At 40.7% G+C, this 21,482-nt stretch overlaps 1 protein-coding gene across 1 annotated transcript in view; it reads right to left on the bottom strand.

Annotated features, from left to right (window-relative positions):
- The window catches only part of MCMDC2 (minichromosome maintenance domain containing 2), an 89,706-nt gene that overhangs the window by 31,712 nt on the left and 36,512 nt on the right, over positions 1 to 21,482 (bottom strand). The window contains exons 6-7 of the mRNA XM_033934257.1: positions 10,466 to 10,573; positions 3,876 to 4,004 (exon numbers count right to left, since the gene is read on the bottom strand). Of these exons, the coding sequence (XP_033790148.1) occupies positions 3,876 to 4,004; positions 10,466 to 10,573 (237 nt within the window). The remainder of the gene's footprint in view (positions 1 to 3,875; positions 4,005 to 10,465; positions 10,574 to 21,482) is intronic.

Here is a 21,482-nt window from a genome sequence, read left to right on the forward strand (position 1 = left end):
AGTGCTGATAGACAGATGCTGCACTATGCAGACTCAAATCAACAAAACTACCCAAAAAGCATTCTTCACAATGCGCAACCTAAGAAAAATAAGGAAATTCTTTGACAAAGAACACTACAGGATCATTGTACAATCCCTGGTACTAGGTCTTGTGGACTACTGCAATATCCTATATCTACCATGCCCTACAAACATGATCAAAAAACTACAGACCGTTCAGAACACAGCTCTCAGACTAATCTACTCCCTCGGAAAATATGACCACATCACCAACGCCTACCTAGACTCACATTGGCTACCGATTAAAGCCAGAATTCAATTCAAACTGTACTGTCTAATTTTCAAAGTTTTCAACGGTACTGCACCTGCCTATCTAAACGATCGCCTAAACCGTAACCTTCCACCCAGAATAAGAAGAACACTGACACCATTCTCATATCCACCACTCAATGGCACTCATCGTAAAAAGCTTTATGATAACCTCATAGCAACACATGCAGCAAAACTCGAACCCTCCATCACTAGATTGTTAACCTCAACATCTGACTTCAAAGCATTCCGTAAATAAATCAAAACGCTGCTCTTCAAAAAGTATTTACAATCTACCTAATCTCCCTCTCCTCTTCCACCAACCAGGTTTGCTCACTCCCTGGCACCATACCATCAATCGACAAAAAATACATATAAAAAAATAATAAATAAATAAAAAAAAATACCTGGAACCTAATTCACCCTACCGAAACCGATTACCTACCAAAGTATGGAAACAGAATATTTGATATGTATAGTATTGTAACCTGATTTATCTTCCATTGTTATTATGTCTACACCCTCACTCTGTCATTAAGTCTATGCCCTCAATCTGTATTCTCCAATGTCATGTACCCTCCTGGAAATGTCCAGCTCTCTTCTTATGTAATCCGCTTTGAACCGCAAGGCACAAGCGGAATAAAAATCACTAATGTAATGTAATGTAATGTAAGAATAACAATTTACTTAAAGTTTTTGCTACGCCAGCTTTCTGGTATCTTTATATACAGTGGCGTACCTAGCATATGTAACACCCGGGGCCCATCATTTTTTGGCACCCCCCCCCATCTGTAAGAAAAACCATGATTTTTAGTAACAAACCACATGTCACACATGAGTACCTAGGAAAAGGCAGCATCTTACATATTGCAGTGAGCAGTACATCAATACACCCATTGTAAAACTAAACAAGCCAGACCAGCACAGATCAATCCTACACCATCAATCCTAACAGAAAACCATGTCTTTCGAACACACAGAACACAGAAAACACCTTCGCCTAGTATGGAATATGTCATCACAAACTAACCCCTCCCCCTTTTACAAAACTGTAGTGTGGATTTTAGCCACAGTGGTAACAGCCCTGACGCTCATAGAATTCTGAGCATCAGAGCTGCTACCACCACGGCTGGCGCTAAAAAACGCTCCACAGTTTTGTAAAAGGGGGGATAAAATAGAAATACACAGCTTCAATGCTCTAGCTCAGAGGTGCCCAATCTTTTTGGGCTTGCGAGCTACTTTAAAATGACCAAGTCAAAATGATCTACCAACAATAAAATTAAAAAACATAAAGCACACTATACGCTGAGAAAATGTTAATTATCATTCCTATTCTGGGTTTATTTCAAAGAGGTCAAGGCAGATGACTCTATGCATTGTCACCTCAGTAACAACCATACAAAAATAGACAAATATACCCCCCATCCTTTTTATTAAACCACAATAGCAGTTTTTAGCGCAGGGAACTGCGCTAAATGCCCAGCACTGCTCTCGACGCTCATAGGCTCCCTGCGCTAAAAAACACTATTGCGGTTTAGTAAAAGGGGATCATAGTGCAAAATATAGACAGCAGATATAAATTCAGACACATTTTGATCACTAAATTTAAAATAAAATCATTTTTCCTACCTTGTCTGGTGATTTCATGAGTCTCTGGTTGCACTTTCATCTTCTGACTGTGCATCCAATCTTTCTTCCCTTCTTTCAGCCTGTATGCTTCCTCTCCTCCAGACCTCATTCCCTCCCCTAACTTTTTCTTCCTCTCTCCCTGACCTTTCTTTCTTTTTTCTCTCTTGATGCTCCCTTTCTTTTTTTCTGTTTCCCTTCTGTCTCCCTGCCTGCTCCCTTTCTTTCTCCTTACCCTCCATAAAGCCACTGCTGCCACCATCGGGGGAAACAGGCCCCAAAGCCACCACCGCAACCATCGAGGGAAACAGGCCCCAAAGCCACTGCCGCGGCTGCCCCAAGGTCTCTCTGCTTCCCACCGGGCCAACCAGCAATCCCCCGACGTCAATTCTGCCTTCGGAGAGGAAGTTCCGCCCAGCCAGGCAGCGATTGACTGGCCCGAACTTCCTCTCCAACTGCAGCTTTAGGGCGGTTGCAAAGCCGGGGCGGACCGCCCCCCTCCCCCCTTGGTAGGACACTGAAGACGTGGCAGCGGCTCCTCTCACGAATCCCCACCTGCGTCGGAAGTCCAATGCAGTCGGGGATCTTGAGAGGAGCCGCCGCTGCATCTTTTAACTTTAAACTACAGGCCGCCGCTTCCTCTCACCTCCTCCCGCCCTCGAGTGAGCGACAGGGGAAAACGTATGAGTGACGCCACTGAAAATAGTGAGCGATCGCTCATGCGCTCACCTTAGAGGGAACACTGAGTCCGCGCCTGCTCATAAATTTGTGGAGTATGTAACTTGTCGCTCATGCATATTTTTTTTTGCACACACCTCATCAATCCTTAGAGGGAACATTGGAAGCGACCCTATCCCTGATGTTATAACCCCTTCTTTTAACTTTCATTTTAATAATGTATTTATTGACCTTTCCATCACCTTAATACCCTCAAATTCATGTAAGTCCTTGTCTATTGTCTTTTAATGTTCACTCCTCCCCATATATATATAATTATTATTTTATTTTATCGTTTTTTTTAGCATTGTAAACCGGCCAGATACATGTTGATGGTCGGTATATTAAACACAATAAATTTGAAAATTGAACTCAAGTCCTTAACTAGTGTAAATGTGGGTGGGTGAATATAGGTACATTGATATTGGGTTATGTTACCATTCTATAATGGAATCTGAGACCCAGATGCTGTTATAGAATAGGCAGTATCAAGGTGCTTAAATGGAGGCATCCACTTATAGAACTGCCTCCATAAAGAGCAAGTCTATAAGCTAGGCACCAGAATTTATGTGCCCCTTGTTTGTCTATAGCACTTATGCATGTTAGTATAAGCTAGCAGCAGGGTAACCTAGGAGGATGTGTGTAGTTTGCATAGCACATAAATACAAGGAGGATGTATACATGGTCAGAGCATGGGTAGGACACAGGTGGGGCTCCCACTTACTCTTGTAACAACAATTTGGATGCATCCCTGCTGCATTTACATGCTTTAAGTTACACTAGGTCTATTGCTAGAGTAACTACAAATGTATAAATGTTAGGTTTCTTGATACCAGGTTAATCTAGTATTCTATAATGGAATCTGGGCACCTAGATGTCATAATAAAATACTGCTATATTCACTGTTTACTTATTCTAGATGTGTATAAAATGCAAATAAAAAGTAATTATGCAATAAAATGTGCAAAAAGATATCATTCAACTTTGTACCATAATGCCAGCTACTATGCACTTAAGAATTCATTGAAAATCAAATTTGAGCACAAGGCCCCGATTCTGTAAATGGTGGCAAAATACGACCACTACCGTGGTCCTTCTAACGAGGAAAATTCAGAAAGTTGTGCATTTATTGTACTGTACTATGAAAAAATATTCCATCTAAACATATCTTACAAAGCTATTGATCCCTTTAATCATGCTAAATTACAACACATTTGTCTTACTTTGAGGAACATAGCAGTCTATACTGTTGCTTTCCATGCATATTGTATTATGCGAGCTGTTTTGTACATTGGCTGGGATTCCTATTACTCTATATCTGCCTCCAATTTTCATTTTGTTGGACAACTCATCTATAGAGATATAATAAAACACATTGTTGTAAGCTATGTTAGAAACTTTCAAATACGTTGGCTAGTGTATATCATGAATCTTCTTCTGAACTGATACAGTTGACTACTTAGGCCCTCTTTTAGCAACTCCCATTTAAATCTGAAAAATAAGACTGTACCATCAAATTACAACCCCTCAAGAGAAGCAGACCAATATCATTTTCGTAACGTATAAAACATTTTAGAAAACAAGCAGTGTGTTAACCTAAGTGTTGATCTGACAACGCTGGAGAGGTAGGCCAAAAAGTGGCAAATGAGCTTCAACATAGGGAAATGAAAGGTCATTCATATTGGGAAAAAAACCCCGATGTTCACTTACAAGATGGGGGGATCACCGCTAGGGGTGAGCAACCTTGAAAGAGACCTGGGAGTGATGGTGGACACAACATGGAAGGCGTCGGCGCAGTGCGCCACAGCCTCAAGGAAAGCGAACAAAATGTTGGGTATCATTAAGAAAGGTATCACAACCAGGACGAAGGAAGTCATCCTGCCACTGTATCGTGCAATGGTGCGCCCGCACCTGGAGTACTGTGTCCAGTACTGGTCGCCGTACCTTAAGAAAGACATGGCGGTACTTGAGAGTCCAGAGAAGAGCAACTAAGCTAATAAAAGGTATGGGGGACCTCTCATATACTGACAGACTGAAAAAGCTGGGGCTTTTCTCCCTGGAAAAGCGACGACTCAGGGGAGACATGATAGAAACCTTCAAGATCATGAAGGGCATAGAAAAAGTGGATAGGGACAGATTTTTCAAACTAAGGGGAACCACAGGTACAAGGGGGCACTCGGAGAAATTGAAAGGGGAAAGGTTTAGAACAAACACCAGGAAGTTCTTTTTCACCCAGAGGGTGGTGGATACATGGAACGCGCTGCCGGAGGATGTGATAGGCAGAAGTACGCTACAGGGCTTCAAAGAAGGTCTGGACAGGTACCTGGAGGACAAAGGGATTGAGGGGTACAGATAGGAGTAGAGGTAAGGTTATAGGGTCAGGATTAGAGGTAAATTACAAAATTAGTCAGAGACCACTGTTCAGGCAGTGGGCCTGATGGGCCGCCGCGGGAGCGGACCGCTGGGCAGGATGGACCTCTGGTCTGCCCCAGCGGAGGCAACTTCTTATGTTCTTATGTACTGGACTTTAGCTTTAGAGCAGGGGCATTAGCTGTATAGCAGAGACCAACCAAATTTTGGTTTTGGTGCCATAACTGGCCAAAATCATTTTTCTGCCCTGTTTCAATTTTGGCCAAAAGGCTACAGCCATGGTTTCTGTTTTTCCAGTAGAATCTGAACATTTGAGTTTTTCCAGTGGAATCTGTTTGTCTCCCTCCCCTATAAACAGGAGTTACTTTTCCATCCTGCCCACCTGAAGGTACTCTCCTCGGGCCTATCTTACAATCCCTGGTGATCTGGGATGTAATCGGGGCAGGAGTCACTCCTGACTATGCTGGCTCTGCTCTCAAAATGCCCAGCATGGCTGTCATTTTGAGAGTAATGCTGAAATGGGCAAGAGTGATTGGGGATCCTTAATGCAAGGTTTGTATGTAATAAGGTACAAATTATTTATGACCTGTTTTTGGATAATGCTAATGATGTGCTTTGCATTAGTGAGAGCTGGTTGCTGGAATCTGATGGTTAATTTTGGCTCAAATTACTTCGCCATCTTACGTATCCTTTTCTCTGCCCCAGGTGGGCTCTATAGGGGAAGAGGTGCTGGTAATCGTACATGAGTCTCTACTAGTTAAAAGTCAGTTTTTAGTTTCTTCTAGATTAAAGTTTTTATTGTCCTCCTGGAATTTTGTAAACAATAGTAACTTTTCTCCACTCATTGAAGCTTTAAGTGATAGTTGCTTGATTGGTATGGACACTGTTGTATTGGGGGATTTTAATTTGCAGTACGATGAAATGTTAAATGATTTTCATATTCTTATGTCTGGGTTAAGGTGGAGCAAATAGTGGAGGATGAGACTCATAAGGAAGGGCACATGTTGAATTTAATTCTTGTACAAGAGGAATGAACCACTGAGACTAGTTTAGAGCCTATTGTGGTGGTGGTGTCTTGGTCTGATCCTAAGTTCATTTCATTTACAGTGACGGTCCCACATTTTTTCCATGTTTGGGAATAATAAAATATAAATGATCTTTTTATGAGATAGGAGAATTGAGGCCGTTATGGTTGACTCAGTTGTCCTCTCTTGAAGAATATCACCATCTGATGCTGTAATTATGTGGCACTCTTCATTAGAGTCAACCTTGGTGAAGATTGCTCCTTTGCAAAGAGTTTGTGGTGATGTGAAAGTTTGTTGTACATGGTATTCAAAAGAAGTGAGGCAGAACTAACATAGTCCCTGTAAAAAAGAGGGATAGTGGAGGAAATATTCTGATGGGTATACACAGGAGGCGTATTTGGTAGCTTTGGATAATTATCAGTGGCGTACCTAGCATATGTGACACCCGGGGCCCATCATTTTTTGGCACCCCCCCTCCATCTGTACGAAAAACATGATTTTTAGTAACAAGCCACATGTCACGCAAGTACCTAGGAAAAGGGAGCATCTTACATACTGCAGAGAGCAGTACAACATCAATACACCCATTGTAAAACTAAACAAGCCAGACCAGTACAGATCAATCCTACACCGTCAATCCTAACAGAAAACCATGTCTTTCGAACACACAGAACACAGAAAACACCTTCGCCTAGTATGGAATATGTCATCACAAACTAACCCCTCCCCCTTTTACAAAGCTGTAGTGTGGATTTTAGCCACGGTGGTAACAGCTCTGACGCTCATAGAATTCTTAGCATCAGAGCTGCTACCACCACGGCTAGCGCTGAAAACGCTCCACAGTTTTGTAAAAGGGGGGATAAAATAGAAATACATAGACAAAGATTAAATTGAACCAGCAAGAAGCTGGACTGCATAAAATGCAACACCACAGAAACAGTGACATATGTCTCCTAAAGCAATAAATAAATAGAAAAATTTTGTTCTACCTTTGTCTTCTCTGGTTTCTGCTTTCCTCATCTTCTTGTTACTGTCTTCCTTCCATCCACTGTCTGCCATCTCTTTGCCCCTCCCTATATGGCATCTTCTCTCCTTTTATGCCCCTTCCAGAAACTGTATGCCTCCCCCTTCCATCTCTCCTCTAGACCCCCCCCCCCTTTGGTCTGGCATCCATCATCTTCCCTCTGTTCCCTCATGGTATGGCATCTTTCTCCTTTCATCTCTCTTTCCCTCCCCCCTTTGGTTTTTAGCATCTCTCTCTTCTCATTTCCTCCACTCAGATCTGATATCTCTGTCTCCTTCCCCGTTCTCTGGCATTTCTCTCTCTCTATCTCTTCCCTTTCCTTCTCCGGTCTTCCTTCTTTATTTTCTGCCTCCGTTTAAATTAAATTCTTTCTTACTATGCAGTCCTCAGTTTCCCTCTTTTCACTATGTCTACCCACAGCATGCCACCCCTTTCCTTCACCCCTCCACTATCTCACTAACTCTATCTTCTTCCCCCATCCAGCATATGTCCTTTTTCTTTATCCCTCCTTCCATCCAGTATGTGTTCTCTTTCTCCACTTCCATTCAGCATTTGCTCTCCCTTCTCACCACTTCCATCATCTGACCTCTTCTCTCTCCCCTTTCTACCCACTTCCATCATCTGCCCCCTTCTCTCAATCTCTCCATCCAACACAGGCCCATCTTTCTTCCTTCCTCACCTTTCCGATTTTGGCAACAAGATCTGCAATGCCGCCCCCTCCCCCAGGACAACAGGCCCGGTCCGACAAACCTCCCTGCCTGTGGCCGGCGATGTCTAAACTGCCTTCTTACAGCAGCCGGAGCATTGTAGTTGCATATGGCTGCCGTAAAGGTTGTCTCTGATGCAACTTCCGGTTGTGTCAGAGATGATCTTTACGGCAGCCACACGCAGCTTCAACGCTCTAGCTCAGGGATGCCCACACTTTTTGGGCTTGCAAGCTACTTTTAAAATGACCAAGTCAAAATGATCTACCAACAATAAAATTTTAAAAAACCACAAAGCACCCTGTACGCTGAGAAAATGTTAATTATCATTCCTATTCTGGGGTTTATTCAAAGAGGTCAAGGCAGATGACTCTATGCACTGTCACCACAGTAACAACCATACAAAAATAGACATATATACCCCCTCCCTTTTTACTAAACCACAATAGCAGTTTTTAGTGCAGGGAGCTGCGCTGAATGTCCAGCGCTGCTCTGGACACTTATAGGCTCCCTGCGCTAAAAACCGCTATTGCGGTTTAGTAAAAGGGGGCCATAATGCAAAATATATACAGCAGATATAAATTCTCAAAACGGACACATTTTGATCACTAAATTGAAAATAAAATCATTTTTCCTACCTTTTTGTCTGGTGATTTCATGAGTCTCTGGTCCTTCTTCTTTCTCCCCTCTTTCTTTCTCCCCCTGGCCCCCCTTTTTATTTCTGCTTTTCTTTCTCTCTCCCCCTGGCCCCCCTTTTTATTTCTGCTTTTCTTTCTCTCTCCCCCTGGCCCCCCTCTTTCTTTCTCTCTCCCCTGGCCCCCCTCTTTCTTTCTCTCTCTCCCCTGGCCCCCCTCTTTCTTTCTCTCTCCCCCTGGCCCCCCTCTTTATTTCTGCCTTTCTTTCTCTCTCCCCCTAGTCCCCACAAAGCCATTGTGCCGATTTCTTCACTTCCACGATTCTTTCCCTACTCTCACCCCCAAGCCAGCAGCCGATTTCTCCCTGCTCCTTCCCCGAGCCAGGCCCGGCGTGTACAAGTGTCGGGCCCACAAAAGTCTTCACTTCTGGGGTCAGTTCTAACAGGAAGGAAGTTGCCGGCCAGCCAGACAGCGATTGGCTGGCCCAGAACTTACCCTCCGACGTTAGAATTGACGCCGGAGGTGAAGTCTTGTGGGCTCTGCGCTTTTTCCCTGCTCACCAGCCCGCCTCACCTTTTGTCTCCACCTATCACGCAGTTGCCGGCCGGCTGGGTTAAGGAGTGACTCTGCGGGGGAGCCGGTGCCGGGATGCGGTGGTGAGACGGAGCAACGGCAGAATAGGGAGGGTGGCCGGCTGTGCATCCCCTTGGGGCGTGCACCCGGGGTGGACCGCCCCCCCCTCCCTATTGGTACACCACTAATGATTATAAAGAGTTGGTATTGAGTGTGAAGAATTATGATGCTAAATTTGCTGCAGCACCTGGTGATTTATTCAATTAATAGGGTTCCTTTTTCCTCTAGCTGCTTGGGGGGTCTGCTGTCTGGTAAAGATCTTGGTTGGTGATCTTGTACACTGGCCATAAGATCATCTAGGCTCTTGCCAAACAGTATCCATCCCCTAACAGGAGCCTGCTCAATGTTGCTTTAGAGGTTGAATCACCCACCCATTGTCTGATCCAAAGCATACAACAAGCAGAGATCAAATATGCCGAGACTGTCCCCATGATCGATTATATCATAGAGTGCATCTGCTACGTAGTCTACTCCAGCTAACACAAGCTACAGTAGGGGCTCAACTTCCACCGGGTCCTGATTTCGTAGCCTGGATTGACAGATACGAAGGAGGCCATGGCTGCAGCCTTAACCCTAATTTCAGTGTCTGTATTTTTTTCCTTCAACACTGCTGAGAGAGGAGCCAGAAAGGGATTATATAAAAGTAGTTTCAAGTTTCAAGTTTAATAGATTTTGATTTTTATGCAATATCATATATTTCAATGCGTATTACATGTTTCCAATACATAAAAAGAGAGCAGGGTGGACAAAATAAAATAAGATAAGACATTACATACAAATCATTTTGTTCTATTACAAATTAGTACAAATGGGTAATGGGAAGAACTACAATTTATACCAAAAAAAGAAACATTTAAGGTTTGAACACAAAGGATGGGATTATTTAAGAAAAAGTATAGAATGAATTGATTGAAGATGCTTTAATCATTTGTAATGAATTCAGTCAGAAAATGAGGATATTGTTTAGATTAATTGAACAGTATATATATTAACAGCCTTTTTTAAAGGAAAAAGGTTTTAAAAAGCGCTTACAGTTTCAATTTGATGACCTATTCGTTTAGTTCATTGGGGTCAAGATATTGTTTTTACTTGAATGTTCTATCTACATATTGAATGCATCTTTATAAAGAAAGCCTTTTAAGGCACGCTTAAATTTGTCTAATGATGGTTCACCGCGTAAGTAAGTTGGCAAATTATTCCACTGTTGGGGAGCTAGTACTACCAAATGACCATAAAGGAAGTCAGCTTTATTCTACAAATGTTCAAAGTAGGTACTCTTGTTAATCGTATGATACACACAGAAAAATGGTATAGCTAAGATGGTACTTGTGTAAGAATATAAGCTCTTATAAAGTCTCTAATCACAGGGCAAAATAAATTTTATACATTTTTATACTAATAGCTAATACATAGCAGCAATACCTCTTAGGAAAACTGTAAAAGACTGGAATCTGATACATGGCTGATTACTAGAAAAGCCTTGAAAATTCTGGAGGAATTTCACATCCATCATTTCAACCAGCTGCTTATCTTACAAGGAAATGCACAAGTGAAAATTAGTCTTCTTAAAAGAACAATGTTAAAACCATAGAGAATGTTCTAAATTACATTTATAACAAAATGAATAATTCATACCACCAAGTACTCGGAACTTCATATCTTCCTTGAGAGGTGACGAACACAAGTCACATACAAAATCATTTCTTACTGTTGTAGACTCTGTTGCACCAGGAGTGTGTACTCTTATATACTGAAATCCTAACATGAACATTAAAAAATACACATCTTTATTTTTTTTAGGAATACTTACAGAGGCTGTCAAATATGTTAAATCTTATTTGTATCTTACTGTAACTGAGGACTGGATATGTATCTCATATGCCTCCAATACATTCATATATACCTTTAGGACCTATACTTCTCTAACACCTATCACAATCTCTTTATTCTAAAGTTTTGCCTTGTTGTGAATGTTCAACTGTAAACCTTATTGCATTTTTCCAGTATATTGTGAAAGTACCTTTAATCCTCTGTCTTAAATATATTGTGAATGTACCGATGTAACCTTTTCTAGGCTCTTGGGGAGGACAGCCTATAAAACTAAATAAATACATATTCAAAGGCATTTATGCGGTTGGCAGCAGTGTCAATCCCATGAATGCAGGTTTTTGGGTTTTTTTTTCAATTGACAGCAGTTCTATAAATGAATCTGGCTACTCTATATGCAAGATGGACAAATCTGTGGTTTAGGGCATAGTGATGACAGTGTTTTAGGGCAGCAGTGAAATTCAGTTGCTTAAGGTCTCCTTTTACAAAGGTGCGCTAGTGGATTTAGCGTGCCCTTAGTGCACGCTAAAATGCCGTACGTGCTAGCCGCTACCGCCTCCTTTTAAGCAGGCGGTAGTTTTTTGGCTAGCGCACGCTAATCCTGTGCGTGCGCTAAAAACGCTAGTGCACCTTTGGAAAAGAAGCCCTTAATGTACAGACGGGTCAAAATAGCAGTATATCTTTAAAACATATAACTGGCCATTTAAGGTTATAAATGTATTTTCTAAATTTTACTTAAATTACACTATGCTTGTCCCTATGGCTGTTATTGCTTATGGTCCCTTACCTTCGAATAATTGGAACAAAAAGGCATGACATTTTCTCCGTTGTAGCCCCACAACTTTGGAATATCCTACCAGCTCCCATAAGGGAGGAGACTAATCTTGAGCGTTTCAAAGGCCTACTCAAGAGTCATCTATTCAAAGAAGCTTTCAACACTTGACTTAAGCTTTCATAGTATCTCTCCAATTCCTTTAATGAATGAATGAAGTAGCAATGTTCCCTTTCCTTTTGTTTTCTCCTTATTTGGCTTTCGTTCCTATCCAATTTGTAGTTCTAACCCAATTTCCTTTTGTCTCATATTTGTCTGTCACATTTGTCCCCCTTCATTATGTAATTAATTAGATTATGTTTCTTTTAAATTGTATTTCCTCTGTTAATGTCAATGGCATTGCTTTTATTTTTATCATGTGTTTGTTTTCCCATTTACATTTTATCTTGTACACTCGCTTAGAAATTGGATAAGCGACTAAATCAAATTTTAATAAAAACTTGAAAAAAAGCCTTTAACTTATTCAACCTTGACCCAAATAATTCAAAAGTTAACAATTTTAAAAAATCACAAACAAAACATATGCAATCATTCCTTAAAGATTCTATTTATAAATAATCTCTGCGTACATAGAGACCTATAGCGATGTACAAAAGTCTAGAATAGGTGTTTGCAATATGGAATTTCAGTATTGTTGGCAATAGGAAGCAGTAGGGCTGATAGTTGGGGAGGGATGGGTAAAGAAGTTATGGAAGCTACTGGATTGGGAAAGGGGAAGCAATAGGTAGATTGAAGTGAGCTATATTCTCAGGATTGCTTTTACCCAATGCTTTTTTTTCTCCCTAGGAAAGTGCCAGCCTTAGAATATGGGGTAATAAAGGACTATATACTACAAATGAGGATTACAAACACTGAATATACTTGGCAAAAATTGTTGCAGTTAAATTTTTTAGTCTCTAAAATAATAACTCTTGACCTTGTAACACTGGATCAACAAGGTGTTAAATTTAATAATATGTTCTGCAACCACCAAAGCCGTACTGACAAAGTAGTGGGTACAGAGAAGAGCCAGGACATTTTCCCACAAAATAAATGTTGGATTCTGGTGTCATCTAACAACAACACATACTCTTTTCAGCATCAGGTATCTTGGTGAAGTAATACAAAATACTACAAATGCCACCGAGGACTAACACAACAAATCTATTATTTCATAACAGCATCAATTCCAAAAGACACACAAGAATATAGCTAAGAAAAGGCAACACCATAAACACTGCAGTGAGCCCTAGAATATATACAAATTGGGAAAACTGAATAAGATGGATTACTAAAGATCCCTATTCAGGCATTTAGCTTCAGTCACATTTGCAGAATATGGACAGCCTCCCTTCAAATACAGGATAAGAGACCACAAACAAAAACAGAAATATGAGTTGACCCGAAACTCCAAGAAACCAGACTCAGTATGTAGCATATCACCAGGAAAACAGAGACAGGTTCCTTCTATACAGTACAAAATATAAAAAGAGAACAGATGACCTGCCAACAAATATCAGACTTCCTAGAAAACACATCAAAGCTAGACCAATCAGGGTTCAGAAGACACCTGAGCACCAAAACCATACTAGTAGCAGTAAAGGACTCAATTCTCAAACACCATGCTAAAGGAGAAGATGTGGTGCTGGGACTTTGACCTATTCCAACACACACTGCTAAAATCAAGACCTCAAAGGAAAAGTCATGGCATGGATAGATTCCTTTCTTACCAAAAGACTAACAATGGAAGAATGGCAAGGGAATACAAGCAACTGGAAAGAAACAGACAAAGAGGTACTACAGGGATCCACTGTCACCAATGCTATTCAACATCTTTCTCCAACTGCTGGGGGAATTCATCAGAAAACTAGGATGGGAATGCTACATATATGCGTACAACATCCAACAGTTCATTCCACTAAAGAAACAAGATGTGAAAACTAAACAGAGGATTGGAACTGGCCTAGAGAAAATCTTCGGAAGGTTCCAAACAAATAGTCTGGTAGCTAACAAAGAAAAAACAGAAATAGCTCAAGATACCAATTAACTTAATTGGCAAAACCATAAAATCATCCTCAGACGGTGTGAGAAACTTAGGAGTATGGCTGAACCCAAATCTAGACATGACAATACAGATCCAACGCATCGTGAATAAAACATATGGCATACTCTGCTGGATTAGAGGACTTAAACCCTACCCCACCCATCAAACTATGACCAATGTAATAATATCCTTAGTACTCTCAATTTTTGACTACTGCAATGCAATCCTGCTGGGTACCCTGAAGTACACGATCAGGCAGATCCAAGTAGTACAAAATGCAGCAGCAAGATTCTTGATGGGAAAATCAAGGCAGATGAGTGCCACCCTACTACTGAAAGAGCTACACTGGCTTCTGATTGAAAGCAGGGCGAAATTAAAGATCTTGCTACTAACACAAAACCATTCATCTTTCAGAACCGCAATACCTAGCAGCCAGACTACATAACCATACATCAGTACGTGCCCTGAACTGGAGGTAAGAATACCTGCTGGAAATACCATTGGGTCAAAAATGTTCTCAGTGATGGCCCCAATGTGATGGAACTCCCTTCCAAAGGAATTAAAACTAGAAAAAAAAAACACCAAAAATTTCAAGAAGGATAAAGACCATTCTTTTCACAGACTGCTTTAACTAATAACTCTGGACAACAAAGATTTTGCTTCTTCAATACTTTCAGGTGTATCTTACAGCTTTCTGCTGCTGATCACGAAAATCACAATTAAAATTATGTATCATGTACGCTTTAACAAAAAATAACATTTTTACAATTTCTTGTTATACTTTCAGGCTAATGCAATTAATTCTTAGTCTAATTTTAATATAGGCCTATTGCTCATGTTATACCTAGCTGGATGCAGTGTGGACACGTCCAGGTGTACATTCAGGGCAGGTTGCATAACATCCATGGAAATGATGCAGTCTGAGCATGCCTGGGCATGCTTGTACCTGGGCTTGATGGATGCTGCCTGAAAAGCCTATATAAAAGCAGTTCAAAACCATGAAGTGCAACATGTCACTGAAGATGCACTTTCTACATTCACACTTGGACTTCTTCCCCGTAAATCTCAGTGCTGTCAGTGACGAACATGGCGAAAGGTTTCACCAGGACATTGCCACTATGGAAAAAAGATATCAGGGCAACTTGAATCTATCAATGCTGGCAGACTATTGTTGGACACTGCAGCGAGATGCACTGGATACTGAATACAAATGAAAATCAGCAGGCACTTTTAGCCATGGCAAACTATCACAGCGTATCAGAAACTTTGTGCATTAAAACACATTATAGTCAATTACAGATAGCATCGTGTTTCTCAAAATTCCTACGTGATACAATCAGTGGGAAATTATATTTGTGTTTATTTTGAAGGAGTCTATCATAATCACCAGTTTGTTTTAAGCAAGCAAAACTTTTGGAAAAACTTGTTGTCCAGTATAATGCAATCAAACAAACAGGGAGAGTAGCAACGCAGAGGAAATAACTATCAACCTCCCTCTAGAAAGAGTGATCACAAAAGATATACCCAGAATGCAGAGAATAAGATAAATAAGTACAGATAACTAGAATTAACAAAAGTGTGAAAAGCTAGGATGAACAAGATACAAAACACTAGCAATAAGCACATAAGCAAGTAGGTTTTAGAACAAACATAATACATGATACTAGTATTATAGTATAAAACGGAGTAAACATAGTACCACCAGTACAGAAGTTCATGTGTTGTAACTCGTCACAGAAGCACATGTATTGCAACACCATTACAGAAGCTAATGTATTATACCACTATTATAGAAGCTTGTGTATTATACCACCATTACAGAAGCTTATGTAAACTACTCTGAATTGACTCCCCAGTCATCAGTAGCGATATAGAAGCTTTCAATAAACAAATGATCAAAATGGACATATTTCAATTACTAAAATGAAAATAAAATCATTTCTTCTACTTTTGTTGCCTGGTGATTTTATTTTTCTGATCACATTGGTCTCAGTCTCTGGTTCTGCTTCCCTCTATCTGTGTTCTTGTTTCCAGGGTTTCCTGTCTATTTGGTATTTCTGTTCTTATTGCCTGTTCTTAATTTCCTATCCTACATCCATCTTTGGCCTTCATCTTTCACATTTGACTTTCTTCAATTTTTCTAAATTGCCCTGTCTTCCCTTCCCCTCCATCCATGTACTGCCCCTCTCTCTTTTCCTTTAAGCTCTATGTGTTGCATTGCCGCTCTAATTCCTTCCCCTCTTTTCAGGTGCTGCATTGCTCCTCTGTGGTCCCTTGTCCTGAATCCATGTACTGAGGCATGAGCTCACGAAGGTCCCGATAATCCCACCCCCCTTTGTCTTGTTCTGTACAAGACAGAGGAGGTCAGGACCATGAGGCCCATTGTCAGTATATAGGCTCAAAGGTTCCTTGCACTTCAGTTACCATTGATGGCTTGTTTTCTTTGCTTTTATAGATCCGGAATCTGAGGCATGTCAGAGGGATCAACCCTGTGATTTGATTGCCTTCCTCTGTTCTAATTTAGCAACAAAGAAATGAAGCTATGCATATACCTGTAAATGTGAATATCCTCTTATGAACGATACCTGCAACAGACAATGATACCCAATGCCTTTATAGAACTATAAACCATAAGCACACTCAAATTAAAAATATTCAGATACTAGTCTTGCTGGCATAAGAGTTTTTACCTCACGCAAACATGTTTCTTTACATCTTTATTACTTTTCAATTCTATAACCGCATCCAATTATACATACAATTAATATCAGACATCCCATGATACATAGTATTAATATCATAAATGACCCTTCTCGCGCTTTTACTATGCGGGAGCGCAAGACGGGTGCAAGAATGATGAAACTTATATAGCTTTCAAAAGTAGCGTTGCTGGGCCCTTTTCATGCAGGGGCCCATGGCAGCTTCCTCTTTTGTTCTGAAGAGATAGGTATAATTTTGCCTTATAGAAATTGGCAAAGTTGGTCCCTGAACTTGGAACCGGGGTACACAAAAGGGTACAGGAGGAAAATTGTTTACTGTATAAACTGAGTCAATTCTCTTAAGCAACAGTGACAGTGACTTGCAGAAATGACCAGAAGATGTGCAGAAAAACAAGAATCAGAACAGGGTGGAGGGAGACAGCTTATCAGTGGAATTCACCTGCAGCTGGTAAGGGGGCTAGCTAATAATCTTCAACAGAAATCTTTTAGACTTGTGCAAGGCTTGTTCACATGTAGAGTAGTAAGATTTGTTTAAAAAAAAATTCTCTGTATTAAGGGCTGTCTAGGTGTAGGTCATGAGTGTTATAGAAAATTCCATGAATTGAGTGGGACATGGGCAATAAACAAGTAATTCCAAGAAAATCTGTCTAGCTATATGTAGTAAATTGGAAGAGTGAATGTGAAGTAGAGGTTTTGCGCAGGGCGTATAAGGAAATATGAAAAATATTATAAAATTCAGTGTAACAGATGACTAGATTTGGGAAAAAGCCTTGTTCTTACACTCTTGTTGTTCGAGACAATTTTTTCCCCTTTTCCATACTGATGATTTGTAAGCTGCATACTTTACTAATGGACTTACATAAACTGCCATTTGATTGCAGAACAAAGTATTGATGAGCTTTTCTGTCTGTTAAGCTGTTGGGAGACCCCTCTAGCAGCCAAGTGGGTTTTCGGTTCATTGGCAAAAGCAGTCCTGGGTACAGTAGTTGAGGCCTTAGCTTTGAACTCAGGATTTTCATATGGTAGTACAAGTGGCTATATTAAGTTATATTGACTACTGCAATACTATATGTTTAGAAACATGAAGGGCAGATAATGCCAAATGGCCCATTCAGTCTGCCCATTCGCAGTAATTATTATCTCTTCCTCTCTCTAAGAGATCCCTATCCCAGGCTTTCTTGAATTCAGACATAGTCTCTGTCTTCACCTCATCTTCTGGGAGACTGTTCTATGCGGTGACAGGTCAAATGCGTGTAAGACAACAGTGTACAGACAAAAACACCAAGACAGATCAGCGCAAAGATAATAGCGCGCAAAGATAATATCATGTGAGACAATTGAGCGCAAGGATAACTCAGTGCGAGACAATTGAGCGCAACGATAACTCAGCATGACAATTCAGTGCGCCTCAAAATGGCACGTGGCGAAGGAAGGGCACGCGCACGTTCACCATGTTAACACGTGATCACGTCACCACGTTATCAGTATGGTTCCCTTGCCTCTTTGTGCTTTGAATATAAGTCACGTGAATGCATTTTCATTACTATGGTTACGTTTCCTCTTTATATATATGCTCAGAATAGCCCGCCTTCCTTTCGCTGCCTGACCGTGTCCATTATAGGTAAAGCTCTGGTTTTGTTAGAATTTGCTCTATAACGAATATTTGTCTTGCACAGATTTTACTCGCCTCTGGTGAGAGCAACGGTACTTCCACATTTCAGATTTCTTCATTTCCAGGTATGTTTATATTTTCGGTATGTTTATATTTTCAGTTCACGCGCACGCGGACCGTATATTTTTATGTCGCTACTTTTGAAAGCTATATAAGTTTCATCATTCTTGCACCCGTCTTGCGCTCCCGCATAGTAAAAGCGCGAGAAGGGTCATTTATGATATTAATAATATGTATCATGGGATGTCTGATATTAATTGTATGTATAATTGGATGCGGTTATAGAATTGAAAAGTAATAAAGATGTAAAGAAACATGTTTGCGTGAGGTAAAAACTCTTATGCCAGCAAGACTAGTATCTGAATATTTTTAATTTGAGTGTGCTTATGGTTTATAGTTCTATAAAGGCATTGGGTATCATTGTCTGTTGCAGGTATCGTTCATAAGAGGATATTCACATTTACAGGTATATGCATAGCTTCATTTCTTTGTTGCTAAATTAGAACAGTAGGATAGGATCATTAGTCTGATGGTGGGGCTTATTGGTGTAAACTTTTTGCCTTGGGTGTGTAGTGAGGGTGATTGTCTACCATTGTAGTGGGTCCTTTTTTGGGCCTCTCTGCCTTCCTTCTGTCTGCGCCCGTTTGTCCGCGCGCTGTTGTCTTGCGCGCATTTGACTATGAACCGTTCCATGCATCTACTACCCTTTCTGTAAAAAAGTATTTCCTTAGATTTCTCCTGAGCCTCTTAACTTCATCCTATGCCCTCTCATTTCAGAGATTCCTTTCAAATGAAAAGAGACTTAACTCATGCGCATTTATACTATGTAGGAATTTAAATGTCTCTATCATATCTCCTCTCTATGGTGATGAGGTTGCTGGTTCAAATTTTCTTGAACTAGTAGTGGCAATGCCACCATGGACCCACAAAATCAAATATTTTTCTCATAAAAAATGCAAAAACAACAGTTTATAACTAGAAGTGCAGTTGGAATAAATGGAGAATAACTATTTCACAGGTTTGCTCTACGAACTTGGTCTTCGGGCTGCCAGTTGGACCAATGCCAGATTGAGGTTCAACCCCAGAAAATTTCACACCATGACACCAGCCCACTATTAAACCCGGCCAAGCCAAAGAGCCTGTGTTCAAGCTCCCGATAAATCAGGGATATGAGCAGCTCTTCAGCGGATGGCCCCCTAGCTCCAAAAATATTATGGCAGGCTGGCTAGCCAGGTGTCCCCGAGGGCTGATTCTGCTAGCAACAGACTTCTACCGCACAGGTTTGCATCATCTCCCAGGCAGAGGTCCCAACATGTGGGAACCTCTGGGAACCAAGCCTCAAATGTAAAACAACAAAAACAAAATAAAACCAGAGTAGATCAGAAACACATCTGAGCAACTTGCTTGCAAAAGAAAAACTTAGGGGGGCAGGAACAGCTGGCTGTGAAGGAGGCAGAGATGAAAAGATGACTGACATCATTCTATAAGTAACTTACAGGTTCAGATGGATAACCCTAGCATTCATTGCACTAGAATATGCTCATATTTTGTACCTAGGGTAATGAAGTGTTAAGTGACTTGTCCATAGTCACAAGGAGCAGCAGTGGGATTTGAACTCACAACCTCAGGGTCCTGAGGCAGCTGCTCTAACCACTAGGCCACACCAACAAACATGAGAAACAAGTTGAAAAAAGTCCAAAAAGCAGGAAAAATGGTCAAACTGGAAATTTTTGCCACGTTCACATCTTTAATGGACATCTATTTAGATTACTTTGCATTACCTTACTTGAACCAGAAAGTAAAGAAAGTTATTCAACAAAACTGAATATGACAACCAGCATCTGAACACATTCAATAATGTACAAACACTGGCAGTCTTAATATCCAAGGAAACACAGAAAAGAAGAGCGACACCTCGCCTTGATATGTAAACAGTCCAAAAAAAGGCAAGGAGGACATCAATTCAATCAATAAAAAAGTCCTTTATTCATATATGTGGTCCACACAGAGAATCAGGTTTAGATCTTGCATTTCCTCAAAGAAAACCAATTAAAAGCAGTTTGCTGTTAACTTTTTTCCTTATTGCTATGATATATTAGGACTGTTGTTTTTAGTACTTGATACATTGTTATGTCATTAATCAATGTCTATTGTCACTGATCTACAGGACCCTTCAGCTTTTTTGTTGTACAATCATAATTAAAACTGTGTTGTAAATGGCCATTCTGAACAACAAACTGGGCTTAAACATTCAGTAATTTGTACATTTTATTTACTTTAGAGTATTAAAACTAAAAGGCCTCACAAAAATGGCAGAGATATTTTTACAAGCTAGTCACTTTTGTGGTTCTTACCATCATGGTATTCAAAGCAATATAAATATCTGGCAGAGGCTCCTGTCTGTTTAAATCACTTGTGTGTGGATTTTCAGCTGCACTCAACCAGACAGTATCACTGAATATTCTCTCTAACTGTCCAAGCTGAAACTGGCTAATTTGTGGGTTGTCCAAGTTTAGAGTGGAAGCTTAGCCGATTAGCAGCCATTTTCAATCCGCTAACTAACTGAACAGTCACATAAAGTTAGGACAAAAAAAACCCCCATAGGCTATCCTAACCTTTTGCAAGGAGTTAATGGAACACTAGTCTAAATATCAGTTTGTGCCCAGCAATGTTCCCTCTAAGAACTTGCTGGGTGTGTGCAAATATTTTTTTCGTACGAGCAACAAGTTCTAAAAACCAATAATTTTACATGTTTGCAAGTATTTTTGTGACTGTGTAAAATCTGAGAATATATGAGGAATTGCTCACATGCTCTGTTTAGAAGGAACAAAGGTGCCCAGTTAAATTCTGGATCCTGACCATATGTGGTACCAACCCTTCCCTCTTTCCCCAGATATACACTGCCCTCGCATTCCTATTGCTTCTTCCTCTCACCCCAAGAACTTCCCCAGCCCCTACCAAATCCCTATCTCATCCCAAATCCACCTACTTGGTGGTCCAGTGGGGCAGCATCAAACCACACTCAATCCTGTCCACAGTGCCACATTTGAGCACTGACACTGATTATCCAGGGCTTAAATGTAGTTGTACTTGCTATTGGCACTTCTGTGAGTCCCATACTTCTGCTTCAGCAGTTGCCTGAAGAAAATGGTGCCACAACCTCTCATAGTAACCTTGAAGTACTGCAGGGCGCCACTAGAAGTTGCAGCAGCCCTTTTCTTAGGGCTGAGGCAGAAGCACGGGACTCACAGAAGTGCACTAGCCAGTACAACTACATTTAAACCCTGGATAATCAGTGTCAGTGCTCAAATGTGGCCCAGCAATGAATGGATGGTGATAATGCTGACTGCCATGGGCTGAATATT

This window comes from Geotrypetes seraphini, chromosome 2 (genome assembly GCF_902459505.1).
Source record: "Geotrypetes seraphini chromosome 2, aGeoSer1.1, whole genome shotgun sequence".
Classification (NCBI taxonomy): Eukaryota; Metazoa; Chordata; class Amphibia; order Gymnophiona; family Dermophiidae; genus Geotrypetes; species Geotrypetes seraphini.